The sequence below is a fragment of the Aquarana catesbeiana genome, linkage group LG06, assembly GCF_042186555.1.
Source record: "Aquarana catesbeiana isolate 2022-GZ linkage group LG06, ASM4218655v1, whole genome shotgun sequence".
Classification (NCBI taxonomy): domain Eukaryota; kingdom Metazoa; phylum Chordata; class Amphibia; order Anura; family Ranidae; genus Aquarana; species Aquarana catesbeiana.
Window position 1 is genome coordinate 83,257,040 of NC_133329.1, and position 25,747 is coordinate 83,282,786.

Here is a 25,747-nt window from a genome sequence, read left to right on the forward strand (position 1 = left end):
GGCACGTGCGCATAGCATTGCACCCCGAACCCACTTGTAAGTTGTGACAATAGTGAATTAATATATGCCATTGTCTTCTGGCTTGTCCTCCTGGCCAATCCTCCTGGCCGGGAGGAGTAAGCTGAGGTATCTGTGGAGGGGTGAGTCCGGGGGGGGGGTGGTGGACCCATCACTGTGGAGGGGTGAGTCCGGGGGGGGGGAGGGGGGTGGTGGACCCATCACTGTGGAGGGGTGAGTGCGGGCGGACCTACAGGGTCTTACTACGCTTGTAAAAAGAAAAAAAAAACAAAAACAAAAAAAAAAAAAAAAAAACACAATTTTATTTTCTTTTTACAGTCATTTAATTTTTCCTTTTTTTTGGTCTTTGGTGAGATATCTAAAAATACCCCCATATCTCTTTTTTTGAGAAGACTGAAGATAGTCCCTTTTCTCTGCAGCACTTTACTTGAATGAATGAGAATCTGTATAGAGATTCCATTCATTCAGAAAATGACATTCTGATATATTGTAACACTCGTGGTTACAATGTATCAGCTGTCAGTGGGCACATAGCAGTGATCAGTAGTGATCGCCGTATGTGCCCTCTTCTACAGGGGGGAGATTAGTAAAACACATGTTTACTAAAGCCCCCCCAAGCCCCAACTTCATCCCCACTCGCATTCCCCCCGCTGCGATCTCCAGCCTGACAGATCACAGGAGATCTATGCAGGGAGAAGCTGCAGGCGGAGGGAAGGAAGGAGAGATGCCCCTCTGAGCGGGTTTGCAGGGGGGTGAAGGGGATAGAAGAGTGGGGGGGGCAGTTTTAGATGGAAGGGTGCGGCGGGGGTGGAGAGGCGGGGGACAGGCGTTGGTGGGTGGGGACTTTCATATTAGGGGTTAATAACTCTGATCAGCAGGTTGTAATCCGCTGATCAGTTATAGAATTGTTTATGGTCATTGAAGCCTATAGAAGAAGAAGATATGAGGTCCGTATGGCGTACGGACCTGGCAGTGAAAGATTAAAGACTTTTTAACCACTTCCGGACCGCCGCACGCCAATATACGTCCTTACTTTGAAGAAGGATATCGTTGTTATGGCAGAAGCTAGCTGCCATAACCCCAGTATCCTCTTGTTCGGCCGGCGTTCCGCTTTCCGATAAGAGTGGTCTCTGCGGCGGATTCATCGTAAGATCACTTTTAATCGGATCTGTTGGCAGCGGCGGAGGTGATCGGATCTGCACCCTTGCTGGAGATGAGTGATGGGAAGATGGCCCCCACACGTCTCCATACCATTGCAGGGCGGAAGCAATGTCAAAACGTCACTTCCGCCCATAGCTCTTAAAAGGGCCATTTTTTTTTTTTTTCTATTATTTTTTTAAATGACAATTTTTTTTTTTTTTTTTTAATTGCATTTAAGTATAAATATGAGATCTGAGGTCTTTTTGACCCCAGATCTCATATTTAAGAGGTCCTGTCATGCTTTTTTTCTATTAGAAGGAATGTTTACATTCCTTGTAATAGGAATAAAAGTTACAATCTAAAAAAAAAAAAAAAAAAAAAAAAAAACAGTGTAAAAATAAAAAATAAAAAGGTAAAATAAATAAGAAAAAAAAAAAATTCTAAAAACGCGCCTGTCCTGCCGAGCTTGCGTGCAGAAGCGAACGCATACACGAGTAGCGCCCGCATATGAAAACGGTGTTCAAACCACACATATGAGGTATTGCCGCGATCGGTAGAGCGAGAGCAATAATTCCAGCCCTAGACCTCCTCTGTAACTTAAAACATGCAACCTGTAGAATTTTTTAAACGTCACCTATGGAGATTTTTAAGGGTAAAAGTTTATCGCCATTATCAAGTATCAATTTACTCGGTGTAACATTATCTTTCACAATATAAAAAAAAAAAAATTGGGCTAACTTTACTGCTGTCTTATCTTTTAATTCAAAAAAATTTATTTTTTCCAAAAAAGTGCGCTTAAATACGGTGTGACAGAAAGTATTGCAGCAACCGCCATTTTATTCTCTAGGGTGTTAAAAAAAAAAAAAAAAAAATGTATAATGTTTGGGGGTTCTAAGTAATTTTCTAGCAAAAAAAACACAAACTGTTTTTAACTTGTAAACAACACATCTAAAAAAAGAGGCTTGGTCCTTAAGTGGTTAAACAGATACACATTTCCATTACTTGATTTTTTTTTTTTTGATTACCTGAAATGTTGTAAAGAAGCTGGAAGGACACGTTCGCTTTCAGCCCCTGGGGCATCTCCACCATGACGTTCAGCCACTTCTCCCAGGGTGGGGATGGAAGCAGTAGGCCGCACTCCGAGCTCCCGCTGCAGTTCACCTGCTGGGGGGAGGCGTCCGGCTGGGTGATCGACCCGATCATGACCTTCAGCGGGCACCCGCTCTGACTCACAGTGGGGGTACATTTCAGTAGCTGTAGCTGTAGCTCTCGGGTGTATTCCGGGACATAAAGCCTGTGAACAGACAAGTCAAATACCGCGATCAATGAGGAGCTTACTGACCTACTTCTCACCAAGCGGACCTCCAGCCTTCCCTTCAGTCTTGTACAGTTGTACTGGACTCCTCTCCTGTATTGTACTCCGATTTCACTGCACACTGAGTGTCCCACAATGCACATTAGAAGAAGATGAGGCAAGTCAGATAAAGCCCACCTCATTTCCTGGCTGGAAGACATCCAGCATCATCTCGCTCTTTCCTCCCAAGGATGACTGGCCCGCTCTTTCATTGCATTTCAGTTCTTTCGATCATGGAGGCTCAACATCAATTGTCAGCATTACCTGAGGTGACCTGCATGCAAATACACCCTGCCTAGGAATGCCCATTCCTCCAGACTGATATACACCCATCAAGGCCTTCGGATATCCGCATAACCTCCTTACTGCTTGCCTTAGGGCTCTTCAGAGGAGTAATGGGGCAGGGAGCTGTGATGTAACGAGAGACGTCAGAGCAAAAACAGCTTGAAACTGAATTGTTGTGGAAATAACTCAATTACATAGTTAGTTAGTAAGGTTGAATAAAGACACCAGTCCATCCAGTTCAACCTGAGTGAGTGTGGGTGCATGTCTACAATTGTCCCTATTTAAAAAGGTACCCATATAGCACCACCAATTCACGCAGCACTCCACATATACATCGTACACCCACATCAGTCCCTACCCTCAAGGAGCCCACAGCCCAAGGTCCTCAACTCACATTCATACATACTAGGGACAATTCTGAACAGAAGCCAATTAACCTACCAGCATGTCTTTAGAGTGTGTGAGAAAACCGGAGTACCCGGAGGAAACCCACACAGGCACAGGGAGAACATGCAAACTCCAGGCAGGTAGTGTCATGGTTGGGATTCGAACCAGTGACCCTTTTTACTGCTAGGCGAGAGTGCAATATGCAATATGCAAGTCTGGTACCTAAAACCCCATAAATTATTTTAGGCGTCTTTCTGAACACTGACCGCACTGCAATGCCAAGAGCATTGTGCCTGTGCAGTCCCGGCCGTGTTCACAAATGTCTGACACAAATCAGCCCCTGCTGCAGCCTCTCACCTTGTGATTTGCTACAAAGTTACAATGTTCAGTGGGGGAGGAGACTGAGAAAATGTTTCCTCCTGCCTGCAGCATGCCAGCCTAGGCCAAGTCACTGAACTGGACCATCTCGGCCCGGGCCAAGTCACTGAACTGGACCATCTCGGCCCGGGCCAAGTCACTGAACTGGACCATCTCGGCCCGGGCCAAGTCACTGAACTGGACCATCTCGGCCCGGGCCAAGTCACTGAACTGGACCATCTCGGCCCGGGCCAAGTCACTGAACTGGACCATCTCGGCCCGGGCCAAGTCACTGAACTGGAACATCTCGGCCCGGGCCAAGTCACTGAACTGGAACATCTCGGCCCGGGCCAAGTTATTGAACTGGAGCTCGAGGTTTGCTTTTTATAAAATAAAGGGTGAAACTTTTCTAAACAGTGATGCTGTTGCTGTATATTATGACGGGTCAGGAATGCATCCATGCACACATTAAAGTTACATAAAGGCCTGCTTTAATGTAAAGACAGCAACCATCATTCAAACCATAACTTCTCTAAAATAGCCATGCCCTCCTTTTACTGCTGTAATGTTGTCTTGATTCTCATGCATATGTATTAATCTACGGCATATGCCATACACATATGAGGTTTCCTCAAGGTGCCTCCCAGCTGGAAAGAGGTCAGACACTGCTGGTCTAACAAGACGTGATCCGTCTGTAAACTGAGCTGCTCTCTGACTGATGACCTATTAACATCCAGCTGTCAATATTCATTTACATCCCTCTAATAGGAAGTATTGATCTCTATGGTGGTGTATGCAGAGAATAGTTGATTAAAGCTGAACTCCGGGCACAAACACTTTAAATTAAATACATTCCTCAATAGCCACAAAGGATGCAAATACACTTTCTGTGCACCCAATGTCCTTTCAAACCCAGATAATAGTTTGTAAACGTAGCAGTGACATCATCATTGTGTTGTACCTAGCTTATGCAGAGAGCAGATCTGTAGGAGGGACCCAGCAGGCCCCACCCACTACAGACTGTCTGCAGAAAACTACAGGAGAGGCGGAGACAAGACCAGTCACCCTGCACAAGGAGCGAGAGCAGCAGTGAGCGGTCTTGAATATTTGGATTCTACAACAGCCACCATGGATTTAAATCAATGTATGGCCTCATATTAAGGGGAAGAGCCATTGCATGGCCACACGTGGAGGGGAGAGCGTCATTCTACGGCCACACGTGGAGGGGAGAGCGTCATTCTACGGCCACACGTGGAGGGGAGAGCGTCATTCTACGGCCACACGTGGAGGGGAGAGCGTCATTCTACGGCCACACGTGGAGGGGAGAGCGTCATTCTACGGCCACACGTGGAGGGGAGAGCGTCATTCTACGGCCACACGTGGAGGGGAGAGCGTCATTCTACGGCCACACGTGGAGGGGAGAGCGTCATTCTACGGCCACACGTGGAGGGGAGAGCGTCATTCTACGGCCACACGTGGAGGGGAGAGCGTCATTCTACGGCCACACGTGGAGGGGAGAGCGTCATTCTACGGCCACACGTGGAGGGGAGAGCGTCATTCTACGGCCACACGTGGAGGGGAGAGCTTCATTCTACGGCCACACGTGGAGGGGAGAGCGTCATTCTACGGCCACACGTGGAGGGGAGAGCGTCATTCTACGGCCACACGTGGAGGGGAGAGCGTCATTCTACGGCCACACGTGGAGGGGAGAGCTTCATTCTACGGCCACACGTGGAGGGGAGAGCTTCATTCTACGGCCACACGTGGAGGGGAGAGCTTCATTCTACGGCCACACGTGGAGGGGAGAGCGTCATTCTACGGCCACACGTGGAGGGGAGAGCGTCATTCTACAGCCACACGTGGAGGGGAGAGAGTCATTCTACAGCCACACGTGGAGGGGAGAGTCATTGTACGGCCACACGTGGAGGGGAAGAGAGTCATTGTACGGCCACACGTGGAGGGGAGAGAGTCATTGTACGTGGAGAGAGTCATTGTATGGCCACACAGCTTATAGCAATAGTAAAAAGGTAATTACTTGAAGCTAGATGAGGTTCTTGTAGGGTCCAGGACTTGCTGCGTGGGGATATCAGCATTTAAAGTTTGCACGTCGACTTCCCGTAGGACGAACAACTCAGCTTGGAAGATGTAGGTACAGGATTTTGTGAGGCCCTGCAAGGAAACATACATAATACTTGTAACTCTGAAGAGCACACCTTAACCAGTGCCTGATACAAAGATGAAACCTCTTTTGGCAAATCAAAGGGTCCTCAAACATGTAAAAATATTCCACATCCAGGTCAAAAAAAGCAAATGAGCTTTTTCAATTTATTTCACAGAGGTGGTAGTACAACACACAGTAGCTTCTGTTTATTTTCGAGCCAAGCTAGGAGTATTTGAGAAAGATCTAGGTTTGGAAGAGATCTCACCAAGAAAGTCCTCAAAGGATAAAAGAAATTATTGGGTCGTTTGGCCACCCAGCATTTACCAAACACTGAAATATAAGTTGTGTTTGGACTAGCCTTTTAAAAATACAAATTTTCCCTGTTGTCCACATCCACAATTATTTTTGGATCCCACTGTTGGCCAAACATTGGGAACTTGGCATGAACCCTGAGAGCCCGCATTAAACAGGGCCCACACATCGTTAGCCCCCAGGAACAACCCCATGCTCCATGGAGCTCTTGAACATCTGAGGCCCCTGCATGCAATGTTTGACATTCGTTTCAAGTCAGTGCTCAGACACAACTCCACCCCAACATCCCACAATCCATGGCAGCCACCTGCATTGGATTATTGGCTGTTATGGACTGTTGCTCCTTCAAGACTTTTGACAATTTTGTTTTCAACTTAAAGTGTATCTAAACCCAAGAACAAAAGTGTAATACATTGCAACTCACCAGTCCTTGGTGGCTGTGATGTGGTGGCTGCATTAGATTTATATTTAAGGCTCTCTTTTCAATCCAGTAAGCTTGCCATTAACACACTTTCTGTCCTAGAGTGCACTGTACCTATGTCAGCCTAGAAGAAGACTACAAAACACCTCCCCTCATCTGCATACCATACGGGTAAGTGTTCTGTTGTCCATAGAAGTGAACAGGGCTGTGCTGATAACAGTGCTTGAGAAAAGACTGCAGAGTGCACAGGACAGCATCGGACAGGTAATTTTTTTGCACTTATTGAACAAAAAAAAAACACTTTGAATGGTAGATTTAACATATTAAAAAAGGAAGAAGAAAGAAGAAAGAATAAAAAAAAAAAAAAAAAGAAGAAAAAAGAAAGAAAAAAGAAAGAAGAAAGAAGAAAGAAAAAAGAAAGAAGAAAGAAGAAAGAAAAAAGAAAGAAGAAGAAAGAAGAAAGAAGAAAGAAAGAAGAAGAAAGAAAGAAGAAAGAAGAAAGAAGAGGAAAGAAAGAAGAGAGAAAGAAGAAAGAAAGAAGAAAGAAGGAAGAAAGAATAAAAAGAAAGAAGAAAGAAGGAAGAAAGAATAAAAAGAAAGAAGAAAGAAGAAAGAATAAGAAAGAAAAAAGAAAGAAAAAATAAAATGTATACACTAAATCTCATTCCAGTGTGGGAATAGCATAGCCAACCACACCAAAACACTGTGCTGGCAAGCTGACGCTTTTTAGGGGATGCACCCCCTTCTTCAGAGCTCATGAAGAAGGGGGTGCATCCCCCGAAAATGCGTCACCTTGCCAGCACAGCATTACGGCGAGTATCCATTTGGCTGTATGTTGTTTTATACAATAAATCTTCGGTAATGCACTAGGCGTGTGCGCCCTCTTGTATGCTCTTTTACATAAGACTATAAGTGGTCACACTTGATTCACACCTATGCCTTTTTAGTGCTTTTTGCATTTTGCTCTACAAAACGTGTTCCATAGGAAACCATATTAAATGGGCTGTAGTACAAACCTGCAAAAAGCACTAAAAATCCATAGGTGTGAACAGGCATGTACTGGCCATCGGGACTACCGGGAGTTTCCCGGTGGGCCGATGGCTTAGTGGGCCAGTCAGGCGCAGTCCTGAAGCCGCTCTTCACTGACAGTGAGCAATCGTGATTTCATTCCTGTCACCAAGGAGCAGCAGCCGACACTTGCTGGAGAGAGGATTAGACTTTTGGCTCCCTCCAGCCTGCAGGGGGAGATGAGCAGCGGCAGACTTGTCACTTATCACATGACTGGAGAGAGGAATGAGATGCTGCCTTCAGAACTGTGAGTACACATGGGAGGACAGGGAGGACACACTGATGTGAAGGGGGCTGCTGATGGGGACACTCAAAATTAAAGTGAGCCTGTCTGGGTGAAGTCCAGGGCCAAATTTTTGTCCCAGTCCAGCCCTGGGTGGGAATTAAGCCGAACTCCCCGGCATCTCAACTTTTTTTGCTCACCCACTCATCGGTGTCTTCACGAGCAAAGACCCAGAACTTCTAGGTTACAGAGTAAGTCAGGTTGAAAAAAAAAAAAAAAAAAAAAAAAGACAAGTTCATTGAGTTCAACCATTAACCACATGCCAATCAGGCCAAGTCTGACATTTCTCTCCTACATGTAAAAATATTTTTTTGCTAGAAAATTACATAGAACCCCCAAACATTGTATATATTTTTTTAGCAAAGACCCTAGAGAATACAATAGCAGTCGTTGCAACTTTTTATCTCGCACGGTATTTGCGCAGCAATTTTTCAAACGCTTTCTTTTTGGAAAAAAAAACAGTTTTGTGCTTTAAAAAAAACAAAAACAGTAAAGTTAGCCCAATTTTTGTGCATAACGTGAAAGATGATGTTACGCCAATTAAATAGATACCCAACACGTCACGCTTCAAAACTGCACACGCTCGTGGAATGGCGCCAAACTTCGGTACTTAAAAATCCCCATAGGCGACGCTTTAAATTTTTTTTACTGGTTACATGTTTTGAGTTACAGAGGAGGTCTAGGGCTAGAATTATTGCTCCTGCCCTAACGTTTGCGGCGATACCTCACGTGTGGTTTGAACATAGTTTTCATATGTGGGCGGGACTTACGTATGCGTTCGCTTCTGCGTGCGAGCACACGGGACAGGGGCGCTTTAAAAAAATAAATAAATAAAAAATGTTATTGTTAAATTTACTTTTTTTTTTTTAGTTTGACACTTTATAAACATCCCTTGCAATAGGAATATGGCATGACAGGTCCTCTTTACAGTGAGATATGGGGTCAATAAGACCCCACATCTCACCTCTAGGCTGGGAAGCCTGAAATAAAAATAAATAAATAAAAACGATCTCAGCTTCCCAGCCAAGGCGGCGCCGTTTGTCTGAATGCAGTGGCCGGGCGTGACGTCATAATATCGCGCCCGGCCTACGAACGATGAATGAGACTCTGGCGACCATCTGGTCCACCGGAAATCTCTATGGTCACCATTCGGGGCCGGTGGATCCCGTCTCTGACTCACCGATGGAAGCGGTGAGTCGGTAGAAGCACCGGAGGGCGGCAGGAGGGGGTTGGAGGGGGGGGACATCCCGTCTCGCCGCCCGTAAGAACGATCAAGCGGTGGAACAGCCGCTATGATCATTCTTATGTTGTAGGGCAGTGGTCATCAACCCTGTCCTCAGGGCCCACTAACAGGACAGGTTTTATGCATTACCTTGGGGAGATGCAGACTAGAATACTGCAATCACTGAGCAGCAAATGATATCACCTGTGATGTATTGCAGTTATCTTGCAAACCTGGCCTGTTAGTGGGCCCTGAGGACAGGGTTGATGACCACTGGTGTAGGGAATCACCGGCTGAAAAAGCTGATATCTGAATGATGCCTGTAGCTGCAGGCATCATTCAGATATACCCCCACAAAGTTAAGGGCGTCATATGACGGCGGCAGTGGGTACCGTATATACGCGAGTATAAGTCGAGATTTTCAGCCCTTTTTTTTTGGGCTGAAAGTACCCCCCTCGACTTATACTCGAGTCACCGCCATCTGCCTACATGATTGGCGTGTCATGCAGGCAGACGGCGGCCAGCGTGTGCTATTACTATTCGGCGGCCAATTACTGATCAAAAGCCGCGCCGCCTCCTTGTCTGTGATAGGCAGAAAACTCCATTTCCCAGCAGTCAGTGTACAGCCTATCAGGAACATTCTCTCATCCTTGTCCGTGGTATGAGGATGAGAGAATGTCTGTGATAGGCTGACCGCTGAGAAAATGACCAGTTACACTTACCGGTAACGGTGTTTCTGGGAAGTCTTCCAGGACGGCACCCTGAGAGATGACGGTCCTCCTGACAGCAAACACAATCAAGATAGAGGTTAAAAACCCCGCCCCTCCCTGCACTCCTCAGTTGTGCCAAAGTATTGACCCACACCAGTGCATGCAACTGAAACAAAAACACCCCAAAATGTACCAATATCTAATAATAAGAACCGGGTGGGAAGTAGGCCTGCCGTCCTGGAAGACTTCCCAGAAACACCGTTACCGGTAAGTGTAACTGGTCATTTTCTCAAGTCGTCTTCCAGGACGGCACCCTGAGAGAAGAGCAAGTAGCTCAGGCCTACCTTAGGGCGGGACAACAGCCTGCAGGACCTTTCTGCCGAAGGCCAGGTCCTGGGGTGACAGAAGTTCCACTCTGTAATGTTTCAGGAACGTGTTCTGACTTGACCAAGTTGCTGCTTTACAAATTTTATCTACCGATGCTCCCGCTCTTTCTGCCCAAGAGGTTGCCAGAGACCTTGTAGAGTGAGCCTTAAGATTAGTTGGGACCGTCTGACCTGAATGCTCGTAAGCTATGGCAATAGCCTGTCTAATCCATCTAGCAATAGTCACTCTAGAGGCCTGTTCGCCTCTTCGGCGCCACAAAAACTGACCAACAGATGCTGAGATTTCCTGAACTCTCTTACTTTTTCCAGGTAAAGCAACAGACATCTCCTGACATCTAACGTATGGAAGGCCCTTTCCTTCTCGTTCTGTGGATTGAGACAGAAGGAGGGTAAAATAATTTCCTGCGACCTATGGAAGCGCAAAGCCACCTTAGGAAGGTACAAAGGGTTCTGTCTGAGAATAACTCTGTCCTCTAACAGGCGAAAAAAGGGCTCCTTCATAGAAAGAGCATGCAAGTCGGCCACCCTTCTGGCTGTGGTCTAGTATTGAGGCTAGCCTGAAAAGCTTTAAGGGTGGACAGCATTTCAGATTGCACTGAGAGAAAATCTCTCATAACTTCTGAAGTCTCCTTCCCCGACAACTTGTGAATGCACTTATAACAAAACGGTTTTGTGTGTTCCGCTGCCAATTTGTCATTGCAGTACCCACACCTCTTGGATCGGGAAGGATTTTTGGGTCTCGGTCTACTGGCAACACTCTGGGTTTCTGTGTCTGCAAAACAAGAAGCCCATTTAGCTAGTAATAAAAATAACTGACCCAGAGATCCCTTGTGAGGGTAAGGCTAGGGGGCCACCCCCTCCCTTATATCCTCCAGCCTGGTAGACTCACCCCCAGTGGCCTCCAAAATGGCTGTAGACTCCTCTTGCTCCATTTCAAGCGAGTAGTGGACGCCTGCTCCTTGCCCAGCGATGCTGCCTCTGCTGCCCGGACTACCCCTTTTTAAAAGCTGATGCCTGTAGTCCGTGTGCAGTCCGCTGTCTCCTCATGGCGTTCCGAACGCCGCCGCCATCTTGCCGAGGTCTGCAGGGCCAGAGCGCTCTAGCGTCTGGAGCGCCGTGGCGTCATTTCCTCCCGGAAAGGTCCACCGCAAAATGGCGCCGACAAACACACAGCTGCCAGCGCTGAGGAGGCAAGGAGAGCCCAGCACACCCCTGCATACAGCGCAGGGGGGAAGACAGATCGGACGGAAAATTCACCTCCTGACTCAGTCAGGTAAGGAGAGGGGGGAGCAAGAACATGGTCCCTGGAGTTCTGGAGACTCACAGTGCCCAGGGTCCTCCAGTTCTCACGGGGAGCTCTTCACTGCCCCCCTGAGAAATAGGGAAAAGAACCCCCCAGGGAGGGCAAGCCCTACCAGACCCAGAGGCTTTCTCAAAAACCTGCAGTCTGGCGCCCAGGGGGAGACTTCCAGCCCACGGCCTTAGGTCTATTAGAAAAAAACAAACTGTTTCTCTGTGGGGAAACACAATCAAAAACTGAGGAGTGCAGGGAGGGGCGGGGTTTTTAACCTCTATCTTGATTGTGTTTCCTGTCAGGAGGACCAGTCATCTCTCAGGGTGCCGTCCTGGAAGACGACTTGAGAAATGGAGTTTTCTGCCGATCACGGAGGAGGAGGCGCGGCTTTTGAACCATGAATGGCCGCCGAATAGTAACAGCAGACGCTGATCGGTGCAGAGCGGCACACGAAGGCATGCACAGGACACAGGTAGTATGCACACATACACAGGACACAGACACACACACAGGACACATACACAGGTACAGGACACATGCACATATACACAGGACACATGACACATGCACATATACACAGGACACAGGGAGGTATACAGCTGCAGATGGGCATTGTTGACCCTCTTTTCCACTTACAGTAGCTGCTGCATTTCTCACCCTCGTTTTATACTCGGGTCAATAAGTTTTTCCCATTTTTTTGTGGTAAATTAGGGCCTCGACTTATACTCGGGATGACTTATACACGAGTATATACGGTAAGTGGTTAAAAAAGGAAAAAAAAAAAAAAAACACACACACACACACACCACAACAACAACAACCACCCCATATACACAATCCTATACCCACAGTTGATCCAGAGGAAGGCGAAAAACCCCAGCAAAGCATGATCCAATTTGCTACAGCGGGGGAAAAAAATTCCTTTCTGATCCCCGAGAGGCAATTAGATATATTCCCCGGATCAACTTCACCTATAAAATGTCAGTACCCAGTTATATTATCTGAATGGTATGAGGGGGGTCATGGGACTCCCTTCCCTTCCTCCCACAATGCAGCCAATTAGCATGCAGTTGTATGTGTGTCAGGCAGATAGCCTTTAGTCCTGTGTAAACTCTGAGCAATGACTTGCAAACTTGCAAATGAAGGTGAACAGACTGGCGGCGGGGTAAAAAAATCTAACTGGGTAAAGTCACAGGGGTCAATGACAGGTCCAGTTTTATATTAACATTGTGGTGCTGCTACTAACAAAACTGATCTTTGTATTCTGTTTTACAGTCGATTTATTGTCTATTAATTATTAGCCTTGAGCAATAACCTGCATAATCCTCCCGCCTCTATTGCACATGCTGCTTATTGTATTATCAAAAGCAACATTTTTTTTTTAATTAACATAACAAGCATGTTATACTCAGTTGCTCTGGGCAATGGCATTGCACCGAGTGGCCCCAAACCTCCTCTTCTGGGGTCCCTCAATGGTGTTCTCGGCTCCTCATCTTCTGTGTGTGCCCCCCATAACGAGGGAGCACTTGTGTGTGCTCACTCCCGAGCCAGGCTCTGTGTGTCAATAGACACACATAGCCTAGCTTGGCCCCACCCCCTGCTCCCTTCTTACAGGATTTGATTGGCAGCAGCAGGAGCCAATGATTCCCGCTGCTGCCTCTCTGTGTCCTGTGAAAAGAGAGAGAGAGCATGGCAATGCTGATCAGGCACAGCGCTGGATTGAAAGAGGAGCCAGGTAAGTATTTGGAGGGGGTCTAGGGGGTGCCGATATTGGAAGGTTTGTTACCTTTATTCATAGAATGCATTAGTGTGAAAAACCTTAAGCCTTTAGAACAATGAAATGAACACACCATAACATCGGCTGTACCCAGCTCTTTCCTTGCCCAGTTTAAGTTTTATTTGCTACAATCAGGGAAAAAAAATAAAAAAAATAAAATCAGGTCCATTAGGGCTTTTCTGGAGGTCTAAAAAAAAGGGACTCCACACTGTGCACCCTATCACCAAACAGCTTTTCCAAATTTTTGAAAATGGTAGCTAATCTTACATTTTCTAGAAAATTAAAGTGGTTGTAAACCTCACACATGAAATGTGAACAAAGCATATCCATCTATAGTGTGTCTCAAACCAGAGTACCAAGTGCAATTTCTGTCCGTAGCCTCGTTCCTCTGCTATCAGCACAAGTCAAGTCTGTTATGTTTTCCTGACACCAAGAGAAAAAAGGTGACAGGGGAGGGACCTCCAGCAGAGTGACAGCCTCAGCTCTATTCCTGCGAGCTGTGTGAAGGCGGTGTGTCCCTTCCCTCCAATCAGCTCTCAGAGCTCTCCTCACTGATGTAACTTCAGCTCTCCACCTCCTGCTCTTCAGAGCGGAGAGATACTGTGTAAATTCTGCCCTTTGAATGGATGTAGAGAAGACTGCAGATAAGACAGGTACAACTTATGTAGGAGGATTTGTTTCATCTCTGTGTATCACCTGAGTCCAGTCACTTCACTGGGTATATGTAATGCCCCGTACACAAAATCAGAAAATCGTACGGAAAATAGCTCTTTCGAATTGATCGTACGATAATCGGATCCTTAGTAGAGAGCTTTCGAGAGGCGAGCATGACAGTTCATCCCATATTATTCTATCAGACATGCACGAAAAAAATTTTCGTACGGTGCCTGGTCGTACGATTTTCATTTAATCAGTATTGCCATCGTTCGAAAATGCAATACAAATGCATTACAACACATGACATCACTTCCGAATTTTTTTTCTGTCGTACGGGAATTTTCGTGACTTTAGTAAACTCATCAGATTCGATCTAAGATTTGCATGCAAAAAAAAAAAAACGGACGATCATTCGTCCAAATATTCTTATCGTGTGTACGAGGCATAAGGGTTTACAACCAAATGTTAGCACTCAAGAAAGTTGAGGTAAGTGGAATTAGTTGGAGAATGGATAGATAGCCTGCTATTGATTTGTAGAAGCGAGACACCAATCTGGCCATAGCCAATCAAGCTCTAAGGCCTTGTAAAATAGTCCTGAACCTGTAAAGGCGATCCTAAAGTAATCTGGTTCCCGGGCAAGCAGCTTCTGCACCCCAGGGAACTTCACGGTCACCATGGCTTGTAGTGTAATGGAACAAAACTGTAAATTAAACCTCCATACCACTGCTAAAAGATCCAGATACAACTTTATTCCATAGAAGCAAGGGTAATGATTCAAAGAGTATTTAATGTGTTTCAGGGGTCCAAAAGTGCCCCCTTCTTTTGCGCCTAATTAAAAACCATGAGAATGAACTTTAATGGTATTTCTTCCAGTGTGATCACAAGCACAGATCTTGTCGGTAGCTGGTTTGGCAGCAATCAAGGAAGTATAGAATTAAATCCTGCTGTACTAGAATTTCTAATAAAAATCCATTCACATGTTCCTTTTGTAGTACGTAATGTAATGAGATCTATGGCTTTGCAGCTCGCTCCAGACCAGGAATCTTTGCACAGCACAACAGATCAAGTGCAAAGCACACGGACATTGTTTAATATCGTCAATGAAACTTGATGCCCTCATGGAACTTCTTTAAAGGAACTCAGAACTTCATAAAATACAAAAGCATTCCACATCCACAAAGTATTAGCTTCTATCTTTTTGCATTAAAAAGGCAGTACAAAACATCTGTGAAGGTTCTCATTTATCCAGGTCATGGTTTATCTAGGAGTAGTTGGTCACATTCAGCGGGACTTGCTCTGTAATGTTGAAGAAGATGTTTTGTATCTTATCCAAGATATTTCTTCAGGTTTTAATGAGTTTCAAGAAAATATCCCAATATTTATATTCACACAGGTAGCACCGATATCTTAATCCAATCACCATCAAAAAGGAAGATGGCTGCTGTCCAAGACCAGGATGTGAGGTGTTAAAGCTGTGGCACCAGCCTGTCCTAGTTACACAATTCCATCCTTGGTGTCAGGAAAGTTTCATCTGTGTTAATCACTTGATTTACATGAGGTGTTAGTTAGAGGATAGTGAGGGGCACATTTTGGACAGAGGACAACTTGTTCACAAGAAGTGCCAAAGAGGCCATCTTCATCAAACTGGAACAACCATCCCTGAACAGGGGTGAACGCCATTGACACCATCTGTCTTCCACATATAATGTCAGTTTAACATCTCTACTCTGGCGTTTTAACAATTCACACCTTCAGCCATGTAAATCGAGAGATTACCAAAAAGGATGGGACTTTGTAACTAGAACATGGTGGTTTCACAAGTTTCATACTTGACTTGGACAATAATCTGCCTTTTCAAATGGATTACGGTGTTGGTGTTACCTGGTAGCATGTAGGCAGTCTGGAATGCATTGGCGCTAGTAAGTTAGAGGCTTGCCCAGACTGGGGAAAGAGTTAACTGCTGCAAACTCAGTTGCTGGGCTTTTTGGTCCTAGCCTGCCTACCTGCGCTATAAAAAAAAAAAAAAAAAAAAAAAAAAAAAGGAGGGAAGGCTGAGGTCCTCTGGCGTTTGGATTCTGCTTGGGTTCCTTCCCAACGAATCGGTTGGTTCTGCTTGCGAAACCAGAAATTTTGGAGACATCCAAGCCATGAACAATTCCATAATGGACTCTCGCCTCACTGGAGGTGTGCCTGGGCAGCCACACTAGTATAGTTCTGGTTAGAGGAAGGACGTTATTTATATTGAACGGTTATGCCATACTTGTTCAGTAAAGTTATATTAAAGTTATATTAACTGCTCTATGCCTATTTAAACGGGTGCACGCTAGAATTGGAGTATCTAAAGAATCAGGGTCTGAAAAACACAATGGGGTAGGAAGCAACAACGCCACAGAAGGGTTAACTTGGCAAGACAAGGAAGAGGAGTATAGTTGCTATGAGAAACCAAATGAAGGAACAAGCTACAAGCAACCAATCGTTAGGCGTGGTACCTGGTAGGGTGAAAGGTCCTCTGGTAGCGAGGGGGCCAATGGCTGTCTCTGTCCCTAGCAGTATCCCTATCCAAAAGCAACTGGATCTGAACTTGCCTTATGGAGATATATGGCCTGGTCACGAAGTATGAGAAATGAAGTAAAGTGCACACATGAGGTCCGTGCTAGGTGCATGGTGGGACCCCCATTCTGTTACTGGAAGTAAGGTAGCATAGGTACACTGGACTGGTGGAGTGGGTTCAGGTTTACCACGTCCCTACTCGTGCAACATACATTAAGTTACAGTGTGTGGTGACATGGGACAACAATTTTTAGAGGAACTCTGTTTTATTACTGCACACAGTGAAGGCTCATCATAAAGGAAACTGCCTTAATGTTGTATTTTTCACATGGCTGCAGTCTCCACCTGGCCCCAGGCATTGATGAGGTACCTCAACGTGTAGGGTGACATAGGCCCGCCCACAAGCAGGTATATGTAGGGGTATGTTGCCGACGCCCATTAGAACTGAAGAAGTGACTTGGATAAGCTACAAAAAATATTTACGCAATTGCTGTTTTTATATGAGGTCAGTAATAGATATTTGTGCACAGGTTGTACATATTAATGTTATGGGTGAGGTTGTTATCCACAAATGACTGAATCAAGAGGATTGCTATTTAAAGATAACAGGCGTGTTGGTCTGGTAGCCTGAGGAAGAAGGCTTGTCCTTAAAATGCGTCAGTAAGATGCATACCTTACGCATTGGATACTTGCTGATTAAAACAAGATAAACAGTTACATAGTAGGTGAGGTTGAAAAAAGACACAAGTCCATCAAGTCCAACCTATGGGTGTGATTTAAGTTAAGGAACTCCTGTATCCAGCGAGCAGAACAGGTCCTACGTTGGATGAATTAAATGAGATATGCGGTTTTAGGAAGTTCCTTTGTGCATATAAGAGAATACTATACAAGACATATTCAATAAAACTATGTATCACATGATGCTGGTGCGTTATTTGTTACATTTTCTATAGATACAAGGAATTTGATGGAAAACAGATGCAGAGCCCGTTTTTTTTTTTTTCTCTCTGTCATCTGGAGGAAGGGAGGAGGGTTTTTGCAGCTAAGCACATCCTCATTCCTGAGTTGAGGGCAGACGATTCCAGGAAGTGAATGCATGCTACATGAATCATCTGCCCTTACTCAACATGGCCACAGCTAGAAATGCTAGGGGGTGTTTTTCAAATGATTTCTTAACAAAATAACATGGATGGGTGAGTTTCTCTTGGCCATTAAAAATGAATTAAAATAGTTTTTTCAGTTTGTGGTGCTCAGATAAAGTTTGGTTCTGCTTTAAGGCCCGGTTCACATCGGTACGGTATGGGATCCGACTTGTGAGAGAACAAGTCGCCTGACACGTCAAATTCAATGTTTCCCCTATGAGAGTCGCCTTAACTGATCGGGCACAATTCGCGCCGACTTTAGAAAAGGTTCCTGCACTACTTTAGTCCGACTTCAATGCCACAGAGTGTAAAAAGTCACATTAAGAGCCCTTTCACACTGAGCCACAGCGCTAGAGGTAAAGCGGCACTAGTTTTAGCGCCTCTTTACCGATGTTTTAGCCGAAGAAGGGGTTAAATGCTCCCGTGTAGCACCGCTGCTGAAGCTATTTGCAGGTGCTTCGGCAGCGGTGCCTATTCATTTCGATGGGCAGGGGCGGTGCAGGAGCGGTGTATACATCGCTCCTCCACCGCCCCAAAGATGCCGCTTGCAGGAATTTTTTTTAACGCCCTGCCAGCGCAGCTCTCCAGTGTGAAAGCACTTGGGCTTTCACATTGGGGTGGCAGGGGAGGCGTTTTTCAGGTGCTATTTCTACCTATCTGTAGATGTGTATATATTTTCACATACAATTGCGACACAAAAGTCATATTGTATTTGAAGGTTATTAAAAATTACCTTTCCTTTTCAATCTGCAAAATGCAATGCAACCTGGAGGTGTTCTGTACATAGATGGTGTATACCCCACCCCAAAAATAAAATTTCCTGCTTGTGTGATTGGCTCACTAATTTTCCCAGAAGCCTGCGCTAATATAACAAGTCAGATTTTGGGCATCCACTGCAACAAAAATGTCATTTTTGGTGAGATACCCCCCCCCAAAGGCAAATAAAGTCTAAAAGGGAGAGTGCAAGTGCAGCAGCTGATTGATAATTATAAAATCACTCCCATTAGCTTCACTCTGCACATGGACACAGACAAACAAAGCGTTTTTTTTCAGAACAACAAAAGGTAGCACTCTGCAACAAAGTTTGTTAAAATCCTTGCAACGTACAGAGATCACCCAGAGGGGAATGTTTTTTTTTTTCTCAACAAGTGTGGAGTTACTCTTAACATCTTAAAAGCTTATATGAGATTATGCTGCCTGGGTTTAGATCTACTTTAAATTTAAATCTTTATGGGACTGCTGGCTGTTACTTTAAAAAAAAAAAAAAATGGAAATGGATTTTCATCCCCTCTCACTGTAAAGTGTAGGTCTGGTTCTACAATATTCCATTTCAATAGATGTCTCTATGCACGCTAAACAGCGTGGACGGGGGAATCTGCAGTGACAGCTATTGCATTCCGACAGCCGCCAACAATTTTTTTTTCACCCAGCAACTTGGACTTTTTGCAATCAAAGTCTGTTGAGCCGGGGGGGGGCTGCTGACGGGGCCACCCACATGGGTCATCCCATTTAGGAGGGATTGGCGGAAATTCGAGTCGTATTTGGCTAGCAGAAGCAGATGTAAATTCTAACAATGAACTTCTTATTTTCTCCCTTTTGATCTCTATGCAGGATTTGATATGCATCTGATTTCCTTCTGAGTAGCTTTTACATTCACATTGTCTTCAATGGGGGAAGAAAAAAGTAAACAAATGCCTGTGTATACAAGCCCTAGGTTTACCTACGAGATCTGTCCTTGTGATATCTCCTATTTAATGCAAATCTCTGACAGGTAATACAGAGCCATGGTTTCATTTGCCCACAATAATTATAAATCAGTACTGTAATACAAATCTGTCCTACACATAAAACAGGAGCAAAAATGTAATCTCACTTAAAACAAACATACAGGCAGATTTGCTCATTGCATTTTGCAGGCTCTGCTTCCTGGACTGTGACTGTGCTTTATTGTTCTTATCACTAAGTCCATAGAGGAGTCAGTTTTCTTCAGTCAAGCAGCAGGTTGAACAAAAAAAACTGATTTGATTATGCCATCCACTCAATGTGAATGGGGGAGTCCTCTCAGCTCCACCATCACAATACACCAATCAGTGTTGCATAGCCTGCAGCGCGGAGCAAGCAGGAAATGGATCAAAGTCTCACTGAGGGACGGTTCACAACAGATGCAGTCCAGTGCATTTTTTTTTCCTGCATCAAAAACACATGGTCAGTGGACTATATGGGTTCCAATGGCCTAGCGCCGGAATCTAATTGAATTAAAGCTTAAAAAAAAAACAAAAAAAAACCCATTGAAAATGCATCAAAAACGCATTTGCATTCTTTTGAGTCCTGATTAGAATTAGCCTGCCTATGTTACGCCCCTTGTTACAATAAAAGTACATTTAAAATGAATGCGATACCTACGTAATCATGTGTATAAAAACCTTTGGTTGTGTCAAAATAAAACAGAACAGTTATTTGGAAAGATGCGGAGTGTATCTTTTGTGTCTGATCCCTACTGCAGTAGTTCTCATTAATTTGGAACCAATAATCCATATGAGGATAGGCGTTGCCCATCTATAAAATATCCAGGACACACTGAATGCAGCAAAAACACATAAAAAATGAGAATTAAAATGCATACAGACTGCATTTTTGTGGTGTGAACCAGTATATTCACACCAGATGCAGTGGGTCTGCATTGGGTGGCTATTCCAGCGCAGTCTCGCCACATGGACAAGGCAACATGTCTTGTCTCCTGCGTGCCCGGGTCACACCACTGCATTGCGATGGTGTGCGGGCAACAGTGGCGCTGCTGAGAAAAATGACTGTTTGTAGTACTTTTATTTATCAGCACAGAGAGGCAAGAAGCAATCCGCTGCCAGGAACCCAACAACTTTGGGTCCCCACTCCGGCTTACACAGTCACATCCAGTGGATTCTGTCCAGGGTGCAGCCTGGGTTAAGGGTCCATCATTTCTTTTCACCCTTTGGCTCTCATCTGGTGCTGCTTGTTTTTCTAAATATAAAAGCGGCTCATGATGCTATAAATACTTCCTGCCACAGGGTGTCTCTGCCTTCATGACTAAGGCCTGTGGGTGGGGCGAAATGCATCGGAGAGTGTGGCTGGGACGGAGATAGATGGAGGCTGCTGCCATCTCTCCGATACATAGGTTTGCTCGGTGTGCAGTTTGCGAGACTCCAATGCCTAGCACTGCACAGGTGGCGTTTGATCTTTAAGTGATGTCTTTGTGGCATCAAGGTAAAGTTTGTTTAAAAAAAAAATAAAAAAGGAAACAGTATAATCTGCCAAGCTTAGCGCATCATCACTATGCTGATCCACTCAGCCTGATCAGCCCTTAGTCTTAAGTGGCAACTACCATATCAAAAATTTGAACATTACATTTCTCACAACTGCCAACTGCAGTACGGCAATTCCAACTTTTGTGTTAGAAGAAGCTCTGACACATAGGACAATGTAAACATTTAGGGTCCTGGCCCTTTGCCTATCTTTTATTCACTGTACATTCGGACTCACCTGAATTTCGATCTTCTCTGAGTCTTTGGGCAGATGGGCAGCGATGAACCAGTCCCCAGGGGTGGGGTTGGTAACATTTAAGTAGATATTACTTTGCAGGGCGTTCTGGAAACTCAACGTCCGGTTATAGGAGAATGGCACTGAGGTGTTGACCGCAAAGCTGTAGCCCAAAGGGTTAATCACTGGCGGGGCCCCATACCGGAAATGCCTGGGAGATGGAACAAAATTGCTTATTGCGTCCACTGAACAAATGCTGAAAGAATCACAAAAAACAGCAAGACTTACGCAGTGATCTCCACATTCTCACACCCAGCTCCTTTTCCTCGAGTGGCCATCAAGGCCCACCTGAGCAGGACCGTGTCTGAAGGAACTTGGAATCGGAACAGCCGTGCATTGCCATACCAGTTGTAGAAAGACAATCGCTGAGGACCTTGGGCGTAGATCTCCGACACATATGAAAGATCTAGGAACAAAGAAAAAAACACACGTGATCTACAGGCTTCTTTCAACAGGTGACAATAAAAATGGCACCACCCAAAAGTGATTGCTCACAACAGTGAGAGCCTTTTCACACCATGTCTATTGAGCTGAGTTTTTCGAACACCACCACACATGTATGGTATGAACAAGGAACATAGAAAATAATGGTTTTCTACAATTCTGTTCACATCATACATGTATGGTGGGCAAGCATAAAAACGAATCTGAATTAGGCTTCATGTGCACTTGGCCGTCATTTACCCCAGCGGAGAGAAATCACCAAAAGCCACTGTATATGAAGCCTTAAGCCTAGTACACACGGGCCGAATGTTGGAAGGCATCGGTTGAATCAATAGAAACCAGCCAATATTTGGCCCATGTGTACTGCAGCCTGTCCAACAGAAGTTCGGCTGGCTTCTGTAAAAGGGGCATGATTGAACAAAGGTCTGCCGACTAGATCCCGGTCAGCACTCTCAGACAGTGTTCTAGGGGGGGAGAACATAAAAGCACAGCAGGGGAGATCGCTGTACTAACATCGCAAGGTTAGTACAGCGGCTCCTCCTGAGCTCCCATCTTTTTTCCATTGAGCCTTGCTGGGTTGAGCGAAAAAACCCTAGTAGTGTGAACCAGGCTTTAGTGTGATTGCTAACAACTTGTGAACTCTAATACCTCTCATATAATTCAACCAGAGCCTCAAAGTACAGATCTCGCTCTAAGTAAAGATAGTACAGTCTCTCCACCTCTATTGGTTCCCTTTCTTCTCTTTAATCCATTTTTGTAGGCTCTTTGAGCCTATTGCTCGGTTTGCCTTTGAGCACCTGGGGTGATCATACGGATGCCCAGGGCGTCTGATCCAGGTTACCCTGGACAACGCCTGGTCCACCGTGCTGTGTGCGCTTCTCATTTCCTCTCCTTTCTCCCATTGGTCTGCCTGCTTCCAGCGCCTATGGGGTCCTGAGTGTGAGTATTTCCCTCCGACCACCAGAGGGAGTCCATCTGCCCTCTTAAGGGCTGGACGTTGGGACCCAGCGGCAATGGGATGAGCGGCATGGGCGACGTAGTTCGCGCATGCTCGCCGTGGTCATTTCTGATAGGCCGGAGGGGGGGTATTTAAGGCCACTTGTTCTGGCTATTCCATGCTGCCGGAACCACATGGACATACACGCCACTGCAGGACATCAGGTACTTGTAAATACGATAGATATTATTCTTGTATACTCTACACTTAATGGAATGCTCTGATGCTGGTCTTTGCTGGTCTGAAGCGCCCAACTTAACGCTCCATGTTAGCGGTTTAACTTTCTTTTCACTATGCGCATCTGAAGTCCTTTTGCTTTTGTTTGATTCTTGAAGTTTTAGACACAAGTATCCTGCAGTGGGGAGTCTGTGTCCCTGGTTATTGAGTTTGACTGCAAAACCTTTTTTTGTAAGTTGATTTTTCCCTTTTTACTCTTTGCTGTTGGAGATTCATTCTCATTTTGTGATATATAAAATTGTTCCCATTACCCTTTATGTTACTGTAGCTGGTCCTTGAATGTCCTCTATGGTCACCTGTAGCTCTTGGTTTCCGTGACGTATGCAGACATCCTGACCTATTTTTTGATTATAGCATACAATATTTCAAGAGACTAGGGTGAGTAACGACGTCTACGAACTGAATGTGCACCTGTATGTGAATATTTACACTTTCTGGAAAATTTATTTTTAAACATTTAAATAAATGTATGTTAATCATATCTTTTTATACCATGGTTTCTGACAGGATTGTTATATGTATATTTTCTTTCAATAGAAGGCTTGTACCTCAAATGGTCAGCATCCCCTGAGGAAGCCTCGAATGTAGGCGAAACATGTTGCTGTGCTGTATCCATAAAACTGTGTTCCATGTACTTGCCATAATTGTTTTTAAACAATTTTTAATCTGTGTCTAAATAAACTACATTTTTTTATATTACTCCTTGAGATCACTGTATCTTACTCGCACCTTAAAAATCCCATAAAATCTCCCTAGATTTAAAGATAGTACAGGCTTACAGATTATGACCCCCATTATAGCTTCAAGTACAGCTTTCTACCCCCATTAGAGCTCTCCCCATCCCCCGAGCAAATGTCCTTCCCCCAGTACAGACCTTACCCAGTACAGAGAATTGCTCCCAGGCTAAATCTCCTTCCCAAATACAGATGCCCGCCCCCCCCCCTAGGTAAATATCCTTCCTTCAGTATAGTTTTTCCCCCCAGTACAGACCTCTCCCCACCAAAGGGGTAAACCCCCCCCCCAGTACAGACCTTAAGCAGTTTACCTCTTCCCCCAGTACAGATCTCTCCCCAGGGTAAATCTCCTTTCCCCAGGACAGCCCTCCCAGTGTAAAATTTCCTTCCCCCAGTACATAGCCCCCTCCCCAGGGTAAATCCCCCCCCCCCCCCAGTTCAGATCTCATCTCCCCCTCCAAAATTATCCACTCATTGGACCAAGCAGTTCATAGTATGTCCTCCACCCACTGAGTCACGTGACCTGAGCAGAGATGGCACTAAGGAGGGCCTTCCTCCCTCTGAACTGCCTAGCTCACTCTCTCAGAACAGCTGGGCCAACACAAAAGTGAACGGATTACCCCATTCACACAAGCGAGGTAAATGGAGGAATCCTCCTCGCTGTGTTATTGTATTCTGGCAGCGGGCACTCTTCTGCTGTCAGAATACACTGATCACCTGATACAACCAAATGGCTGCAGTGCTGTTCAAAAAGGAAAATTGTTCAACAATCCCCTTCATGAGAAGTCGATTTTTAACAAATCGACTTCTCATGAACTGGAACAGCCATAGATGGATCGAAAATTCGTAAGGTCCTGACAGCGATTCTAACCGATACTAATGATAAATATCTATGTACCTGGCAGCCCTGGTTAAATTACTTCCCATCAACACAACCACCTATGTGCTTCCAGGAATTGTAATCTATAACGGCGTGTTAATATCTCTGCAGCGAGCCTCCAGGACAGGAATGGCCTCCTCCTACACCCCCCCTTTTTTTCTCCCCCCTTTTTTTCTCTCTCCTTTATCTTTTCATCTCTATCTCCTGATCCTCTCTGCCTCGGAATTGGCACTTTGCTTACAAGAAAGAGTGGTACCTCATATTGGTCCCATGGACCATTACATTGTCTGCAGCTCTATGGTTCCCAGCTGAAGGGCCCCTTCTTTGGCCATGAAGCATATCACAATCTCAAGTATGGCTCTATTTGGCCACCCTATAATTTAATGTTTGGTTATCTTTTTACGTTTATTTACATTATTGCTTAATGTTCAATATTTGCGGAAAGTAAATCCTTTTGAAACTGTTTTTCATATACGGTAAACCTTCTTGCACTGTGTAGAAGTGTCTCTTATCGTTTCTAAAAAAATTCAAGTGAAAAAAATTTGTCCGGTCCCTGTTGATCCGGCTGAGTGTCGATCCATCTATTGCCAGTTTTAGTTTATCTATGTAACATTTATACCTAAAATAACGAAAGCGTGTTATAAACGTCATCCTACAGACTGGTCACACGCAACCAAGAGAGTCAGCAGACAAAAGGTGCCAAGAAAGTAATGGAAAACAGAAATCACAGAATGTTATCAGTATACAAGGTGAAGGATACAATAAAAAAACACCCTTGTTAAACATACTTTTTTATCACACTTGCTCAAATAGTAACAGAACAATAGGCCAAAGGTAAGACGAAACACACAGGGTGCGATATCCAACCGAGCAATTGTCAGGAAAGACCTTCAATCACCAATATGCAAAATACTAATTACCTAATTTAGCATTTCCCAATCTTTTAATCCCAGAGGAACCCTTGAAATAATGTTCAATACTTGGTCAACCCCTGCTTAAGCACTTCAATACCAGGCACTTAGACACCTTCCTGCCCAAGCCAATTTTCAGCTTTCAGCGCTGTCGCAATTTGAATGACAATTGCGTGGTCATACAACACTGTACCCAAACAGAATTGTTATCATTTTGTTCCCACAAATAGAGCTTTATTTTGGTGGTATTTGATCACCTCTGCGGTATTTATTTTTTGCGCAACAAATAAAAAAAGACCGAATTTTTTTTTAAAAAAACAAGTTTTTCTTTGTTTCTGTAAAAAATTTTTGTAAATAATAATAATCATTCTTCAATGACGGATATGGCTGCACTGACAGGCACTGATAAGGCGGCACTGATGGGCACCGATGAGGTGGCACTGAGGG

General features: G+C 44.9%; 1 protein-coding gene across 1 annotated transcript in view; it reads right to left on the minus strand.

Annotated features, from left to right (window-relative positions):
- Positions 1-25,747, minus strand: part of PGAP6 (post-GPI attachment to proteins 6) — a 116,909-nt gene that overhangs the window by 47,722 nt on the left and 43,440 nt on the right. The window contains exons 2-5 of the mRNA XM_073636328.1: positions 21,326-21,503; positions 21,041-21,248; positions 5,577-5,710; positions 2,184-2,452 (exon numbers count right to left, since the gene is read on the minus strand). Of these exons, the coding sequence (XP_073492429.1) occupies positions 2,184-2,452; positions 5,577-5,710; positions 21,041-21,248; positions 21,326-21,503 (789 nt within the window). The remainder of the gene's footprint in view (positions 1-2,183; positions 2,453-5,576; positions 5,711-21,040; positions 21,249-21,325; positions 21,504-25,747) is intronic.